General features: G+C 48.2%; 1 protein-coding gene across 1 annotated transcript; it reads left to right on the top strand.

The window, feature by feature from the left end:
* Nucleotides 1-1536: 1536 nt before the first annotated feature.
* On the top strand, nucleotides 1537-4578 carry LOC119294541 (membrin-11-like). The gene is made up of 4 exons (XM_037572743.1): nucleotides 1537-1903; nucleotides 3615-3735; nucleotides 3823-3972; nucleotides 4104-4578. The coding sequence occupies exons 1-4, from the start codon at nucleotides 1620-1622 to the stop codon at nucleotides 4263-4265; spliced, it is 717 nt and encodes a 238-aa protein (XP_037428640.1). The 5' UTR covers nucleotides 1537-1619; the 3' UTR covers nucleotides 4266-4578.
* The last annotated feature ends 3316 nt before the right edge of the window (nucleotides 4579-7894 follow it).

Raw genomic sequence — 7894 nt, 5'->3', positions numbered from 1 at the left:
GTTTGCGGAGCGCGGTGGGGAAAGCGGGGCGCGGCGGCGGCAGGGGAGAGGAGAGGACGATGAGGAGAGCAGAGCAGCCCCGTCGCTTTGGTGTTATATTTTGGGGGCAAAGATGTTTCCCGAAATGCCCCTACACTTTGGAACAAAATTTCGCACCGGCTATATGCAAATGCAAGTCATTTGAAAAAAAAAATTATTATTCGTGTAAGTCGATTTCACGTGTGAAGGAAGGAGGAGGGGCATGGTGGAGCTCGAAGCCAGAGCCGGCGACGACGTTGAGGATGGTAGTGAGCCGACGACGATGTTGAGAACGGTAGTGAGCCGCGACGTTAACGGCAAAGCCGAGCCAGGAAATCTTCAGAGACGGGGATGGCACTACGAGTAGTGGCGAGATGTAGCGTCTGAGGCGGAGGCGAGGAAATAGGTTAACATATGCGGATGGCGATGCGATGGTTGCTTGTGCCAGACCATGCGGGCTGGGGCTTAAGGGGCTAGCCTTGGGCGGTGGGAGGGAGGGCAGCACGACGCATGCGTCGGTGGCCGACAGATGGGGCTGGGTAGGGAGGCAACACGGGAAGAACAAAATGAGCATTGGCAACATTGATATTGATCGTTGGATGAAGATATGTTGGCCCATAAAAAGTGACTTACACCAAAAAAGAAAAATCAATCAGTTGCCCGTCCTAAAAGATTTCACCTTTCTTTTACTAGCAAAGTAAAACATGTGTTATGTCAAATGTAGTACAAATAGTACGTGTTCATATCTTCGTAACCACTCACACTTAAAGGATATCAACCAAAATACTAGGATGTACAATGAATACTTGGTTTCTTTTGTGGTTCCCCTTAATCTAATGATAATTGTGCATCGATCTGACTTTTCCCTTTTGGACGCGTCTTCTTAATTTCTAACAACCTTTTTTTATATGGTCGGCGATAGTGCATTCGGCACAATAATAAATATATGAGGGGTTGAAAGGTGAACCAAACCTCATCACTACCAACACGACTCACCTTCGTCGAACATGAAGGAGTACCATCTCCCAAAGGGGCTTTTGTGACCCGATGAAGAGGATTACCATTGGTGGTGCCATCATCAGGGTGGTGCATCAATCGGAGTTCGTCTGCGTATCCTTCTAGCCTCAAACTCGTGGTTTGCCGCCAACGAAGTCAATGCAGAACGCTAGATCCACCGCTTTAAGACCGCATCCCTTGATCTTGGAATACCATCAGATTGCAATCATGGTGATTGTTCCAGATTGCACCATCAGATGGTTCGACATGCCGATCATGATAAAATACGATAATATTTCGTGGCAATCAGTGCTCTGTCAGACCAACCACTCAGTCGTTCAGCTTATGGACATTTTATCAGCGAGGCTAATAGACTTGTGGGAATGTGTGACTGGGTGTTCCTTTCAATTTGGAGCCTTGGGGGGGAAGGAAGGAAGGAAAGTAGGCTGCACGGCGAGGGCCCACGCGGCATCGATCGCGCCGTCCGTGCCCGATCAAGCGGCCAGCACCCGCCACCGGCCACGTCACAACGCCTCGCTCGGCCCGAAGGAAATCCTCCCCTCTCTCCCTCCTCGATCGACCGATCGATCTCGACCGCGGCGGCGATGGATTTCTCCGGCGGGGCGGGGGGCGCGACGCTGTCGGAGATGTACCAGAGCGCGCGGCGGCTGCTGCTGTCGGCCCGCGACGGCGTGGCCCGCGTGGAGCGGCTCGCCTCGGCGCCCGCCTCCTCCTCCTACTCCGCCTCGGCGCCGCTCGTCGGCGCGCCGGACCCGGCGGGCGCCGAGGCCGTGCGCAGGGAGGTGGCGCAGATCCAGGGCCTCTGCGCGCAGATGGACCGCCTCTGGCGCTCCATCCCCGCCAAGGGCCAGCGCGACCTCTGGAAGAGGTGAGCGACACTCCTCCTCCTCCTCTTCCTCTCCCTCCTCTTCTTCTCAGGGCCTTACTTAGCCCCCATTTAGCTGCTCCGTCACGAGTTCCTTCTGTGTGCCGCGCGAATCGGCGACGAGGCGGGGAGAGATCTCCGACTGCCGATGAGTTGTTGGCCCCATTTAGCTGCTCCGTCACGAGTTCCTCCTGTGCGCCGCGTGAATTGGCGATGATGGCGGAGACACATCTCCGACTGCCGATGAGTTGTTGGCGCGGCGGGCGTACATCACAGCTCTAGCTTATGCATTCTGTCGTTATTGTGGTCTCTTAAGGCGAATATTGCTAGTTCGGTTACTTGAGCATGGATTTTGCGTCAATGGTGTAATCTGTGCCATGTTTTCAACTTGTGTACTGCTACTTTGTACTAGGTAGGCCTCCATTATGCTTTTCAGGAACTGCAAGTTAGGTTGTTCGATGTGCCCAACCTGGTAGGCTTCCTTCAGTTATGCTATTGAGGATAGATATGGAAGTTAGGCCGTTCAATGTGCTCAACTTGGTAGGCTTCAATTATGCTTTGACAAAGTGGAAATTAGGTTGTTCAGTATGCCTGTTTGAACTTGTTTAACTTTGACAATTATGCTTTGACGAAGTGGAAATTAGGTTGTTAAGTGGAAATCAGTTTTCTTGCCATGCCGTATCTTTCCCTTGGCTTTTCATTAGGTTGTTCAGTACACCCTCAATTATAAGAATTCCTAATTCAGCTTTTCGTGATGTTAGTTATGCTTTGTATGTAGGTTGGCATATACAAATCTTTCTAGACTTAACCAGGGTCATAGTGTTTTAATTCAAGTACCCAGTACCCACCACACACAAGCAATAAATTACTCCGAGTATTATTACACTTCAGAATTTAGTCAGCAAGCAGGAATATTTTGATGTGGGAACTTGATAGTTCATATTGAAAACTAGCCTTGCTTCAGAGGAATTGGCATAACCAAAATAGCATACAGAAAGTTATAATCTCATTTGTTGCTTCTGATCTAACTTATGAGTAGTTCTTGGTTAATTGATTTATCCATCCACCTTCTGGGTGCAGTAGAAATCCTACGGCCAGGTATAGAGGGTAGTACACCTTTGAACCTTGATTTTGCCCTCAGCTCGTACCAAATAGTGCTATCTTGATATGCATGTGAGAGGGAGTGCTTTACCTACATTGCTTTAATCTGTAGGAGGTACACATTAGATTGGATTGTTTTCTTGCTCTTCAGATGGCAATTCTCTAATTCCCTTCCGTTTATTGTAAGGATTCACAGTTGCAGAAGTACTAAACTACTAAATACATGTATTTTCTTCTCGTGTTAATCTTTCTCTGGAATTCACCAGCTTAGATCTGAAACTCGTGTCACTCTACATGTGTGGTCAATTTGGAATTTTAGGCCATGTGTCAACCTGAGATAGTTAGACGCCCATGCTTGGTTCATCCTGTTGTTTGAGGATGCTATCTATGTTTCCTTTATCTGTTTTGTGGAAATGGAGTTATGTATAAAAGTGATATTTGTGGCTGCTAGAGCAACTCCCGAGAATTGCTCTAGGGTATGCACTCTGTTGTGATTTTTTCCCCTGTTGCATATATAATTTTGACAGTGTGCACAATTGAAAGGAAGAGCTGAATAGGAGTTATGTAGGTTGCTGTTCCAAGTTTTTAACATTGTTTGATGCTGCCCTGGCAGAAAAGTGGAGCAGCTATCTGAAGAGGTCGAGTCATTGAAGGAAACCCTCGACAAGCACTCATTGCGGCAACGAAAGCGGATTTTGGAAGCCAAGGAAAGGGCGGAGCTATTTGAGAGAGCTGTAAGTAGTCTTGAAGCAAACAAAGCATGAGCAGTTGTTTTTCCTGCAGGATAATCTCGTTTAATGAATTGGAAATTACTGTTGCAGAATGGTGAGTCGTCGCATGTCCTTCAAATATTCGACGACGAAGCCCAGGCAATGCAATCGGCCCGTAGCTCCTCTCGAATGCTTGACGAAGCCTTTGAGACAGGAGTGGCCATCCTCCACAAGTACTCTGACCAGAGGGATCGTCTGAAGGTAAACGAATCAGTCCAACTCGCACAGCACCTAGAAGATATGAATGAATCTTGCTGGCCTTTGTTGGCATGGTGAAAGAATTTGCCTGCCTGCTAGTAGTAGAAGTAACATCTCCTTGCACTTGATTGCAGAGTGCGCAAAGGAAGGCCCTGGATGTCCTGAACACTGTTGGCCTGTCAAACTCGGTCTTGAAGCTTATCGAGAAGCGGCACCGGGTCGACAAGCGGATCGCGTATGGCGGCATGATCATCACCGTCGTGCTGATGGTTGCGTTTTGGCGATGGACACACTAGTTTCAAATGTTCTCTAGAGGTGGGCACACCAGTGGGGGTTCTTGTTCAGTTTAAAGTTTGCTATCTCTGGTCCTTCCTTGTGTAGTAGGCACAACTCTGCCCGGTTACTGATCTCTCTTCTTTGTATTACTATTATATATATACTGTGTGTATAGCGATTATGAAAAGATGTTGACAACCCTCAGATGATATACAGTGGCCTGTTTTGTTGCTATGACATTTCTGCTGTAAAAAATGCAGTCGTGGCCGTGCACATCTTGTATGCTAATACTGCTGTTTATGACCTCTCTTTTAGTTTGCGCTTTTGCTGTTTTGTATTGGATATAAACGGTGTTTCATATTGTTTTTTCAGAATTCTGTAACCTGTCTTCTTGAAGACCATGTACTCCATTGGATTCTTATATTTTTTTAATACCAAAACAAGCTAAATGATTATGCTAGAAGAAACATGCAAACAGGGCAAATGATTATATACTCCTGTCAAGTTATTGCAGATGCAGCAGCAGCATTTTTCTTCTTTTTTGTACATGTGCTCTGTGACTGTTTTGTAAGTACATCTGTGTTTCTGCTTTTACATTTGGTATAATCCCCTGTCAATCTTACACCTCCTTGTAGATCAAGCATGATGTTCTTATTCATGTCCTGATCAAGCATGATGTTCTTATTCATTGAAGTATCTCTCTGTAAAGAAATATTATGCCTCGAAAATTTTGGTTTCAAAAGAAGCTGAAAAAAATTGTACAAGTAAACAAGGATGTGAGGTGTATATGTGCAAAATTTCAGGATGAAATACATTGAAATGCGCAAAAAAGACGAGGATGGATAGTATCATGTGTTAAAAAGCCCTAGATATTTTATTTTCACAGCCCTCATTTCAACTGATTTCGTCCTAAAATTTTACGTGCATTGTGCCTTTATCTATCTCTTTATTTTTTTCAGAAATTTTTAAATGTAAAAATATGAATTTGCAGGAATTTTGAATTTGGAGGCTCCACGAAGCTCGGCCTCCAAAAGCAATTTCTGGAGTAGGTTTATACTGCTACTCCCTCCGTTTTGGTTTACTCGTCGTGGTTTTAGTTCAAAGCACGACGAGTAAATCGGAACGGAGGGAGTATATCTTTTGTTCAACTCCCTTGTAGTTTCAAGGTAATTTTGATATGACTTCTGCCAATCAACTGGCTCATCATCTGCCGGTAGGCGACCATTGAAAATGAAGGATCTACACAAGCGGCATCAATTGCCAAAGATATTGCCGCCGTCGAGAGCACAGGCCCCTCCGTCGGACTCGCTATTACACAATCAATTCATCATTAACATAACAAGCGTTGTTCCTTTTGCCATTTTAAGCCGACATTTCACAGTTGAGTATCTTTGGAAACAGTGGGTGAAACAAACGATTTAATAAAAATAGTACAGCCGAGTCACAGGGCAATCCAATAATCCACCTCTTCATGGGAAACTCAGTCCAAAGATGAAGAAAAAAGAGGCAAACAAATCACACGACCCTCTCCAGCTCCCTCGCGTAGCCGAGGGTCTGGTTGATGACCGGCGCCGCCGGTATCTCCTCTTGCAGGGCTGCGACTCCTTCGCCTTCTGGAACAAGACCCGGCCGTCCAGGGCCGGTCCTGAGATTTCGGGGGCCCAGGGCGAAATTAGAACTGAGGCCCCCCTAATATAGACATCTAATTGAAATATAAAGTATGTATATGAGATGTCGCTTCATTTCGCTATCTAAATTATTTCGAATTCTTATATCATAAATATTTATAATAATTTTTTTTTATAAATATGGGCTCATGATCACTCACATAATTTCATGTGTGTCGACTTTGGCAGCGTATCTTCCATAGGACCTTCATCCTCTTGATTAATAATAGTTTGCTTTTCCACGGGAAATACCACCACCACATTCAGATCACTTGAATCGCTCATATTCCTCTTGAAAGCAATATTAGCGGATCATATTTGCAATTTGATCAACTCATCTCTGTATATGAAGTAAACAATTAGTACATGAAAACCACCAATTATCACGTCGAACTCGCAAACAACAACGCCTTATAATGCCCTTTCACTCCAATAGAAATGCAATATTAATAGTACTATTTACAAACTTGTATCAGTTTCTCCCCCGCAAAAAAAAAACTTGTATCAGTTTCTGTAGGGAAAAAATTGCTACGGCATAGGCTACCTCATCTGGTGTACGTGCGGACGGGGATGTGGCGCAGTTCGCTGGGCGCTGCCGCGCCGGTCGGCGTCGTGGCCTCACTGGACGATGAGGACGAGGTACAGATACACAGCCGGCAACCACGCAGATACACAACCGGCAACCACGCAGACTGTAGGAGATGAGGAGAAAATTGACATCCGGCAATAGCGTCGTGCGTGCGCCGCCGCATTCGTTTGCTTGGATCGTGATGGTGCTGAATCGCCGCTAACTCCTCGATCCGTGCATGGTGCATGCGTGGATATGCATTATCTTTTTTCCTTTTTAGTGACTAATAATCCACGAGAAAACAATCCTGCTAGTTACTACTTGGGCTAGGCCCAGTCGTTTCCTAAGCTGCGAAGAGTACGCTGCCACGCTGGAGAAGGAAAGTTTGTGCGCCCCTGAGTTTCGCCCCTAATTACAGCGACGGGTACCTGTGTACGTACCTCGGTACCTGGGCGGGGGCCCCTCGAGAGTGGGGGCCTGGGGAGGCCGCCCCCCTGCCCCTCCCAGGGCCGGCCCTGCGGCCGTCCTTGAGGCCAACTCCACCGCGCGACCCTATCCTGTCCGGCTCCGTCCGTTTGGGGTAAAAGGGACAAAAGAGGCGGTCCAGCGCACGGCTTCAAACGGACAAATGTCCGGATTCCGTCTGTTTTTGACCCATCCCAGGCCCAAACTTGCGCATGGTTTGGGGTGAAACAGACGCGCGCGGACGACCGCGACGCACGCCCTTGCCCCCCCTCCCCCCGGGGCCCGCCTGTCGGGGACACTAGTAGTCCCTCCGCTCCCCAACGCTTCACCCTCTCTCCCCGCCCCGCCCCGCCGCCGGCGCCGCCGTATTCTTCGGCTGCCTCCTCATCGCGCAGCCCCCCCGCCGTCCATAACAAACCACGTCTGGACATGGCCGCCACCACGCCCGCGCTTTCGCCGTAGTTTTGGTCATCGCCGTCCTTGCCGGTGTCGGAGGGGACACGACTACCGGCGACGGACCACGGCGGCCGAGGCAGATTCCGACGAGAGCTCCAAAGCGGCCAGTAGCCGGCCGGCAACCACCCCTGCTACGTCGAGGTGATCATCGCGGCCGCTTCGCCACCGCGACCGCAAGGTGTTCGACCTTTTGCCAACAAAGGTATGGACAGTGGAGACGAGTTTTTCTTCCATCACTTCCTTTGTTCACCGGACGATTCGTCGTCGGATGATGAAGAACTTGTGGTGGCTGCACTGGTCGTGAACGACCATATTCAACGGCAGCTTCCTCGGTACAGGGGGTCACTCCCTGGCAAGGCTCCCAACCTGAACCGCAACAGGGAGAGAGGCCACGCCCTGCTCTATGCCGATTACTTTGCCAACACCCCGCTCTTCAAGCCGGATAAATTTCGTCGCCGTTTTCGTATGGCAAGGCATTTGTTCAATCGTATCC

This window comes from Triticum dicoccoides, chromosome 4B, assembly GCF_002162155.2.
Source record: "Triticum dicoccoides isolate Atlit2015 ecotype Zavitan chromosome 4B, WEW_v2.0, whole genome shotgun sequence".
Taxonomy (NCBI): domain Eukaryota; kingdom Viridiplantae; phylum Streptophyta; class Magnoliopsida; order Poales; family Poaceae; genus Triticum; species Triticum dicoccoides.
Note: the sequence above shows the minus strand (reverse complement) of the source record. Positions and strands in the feature narration are given on the sequence as shown.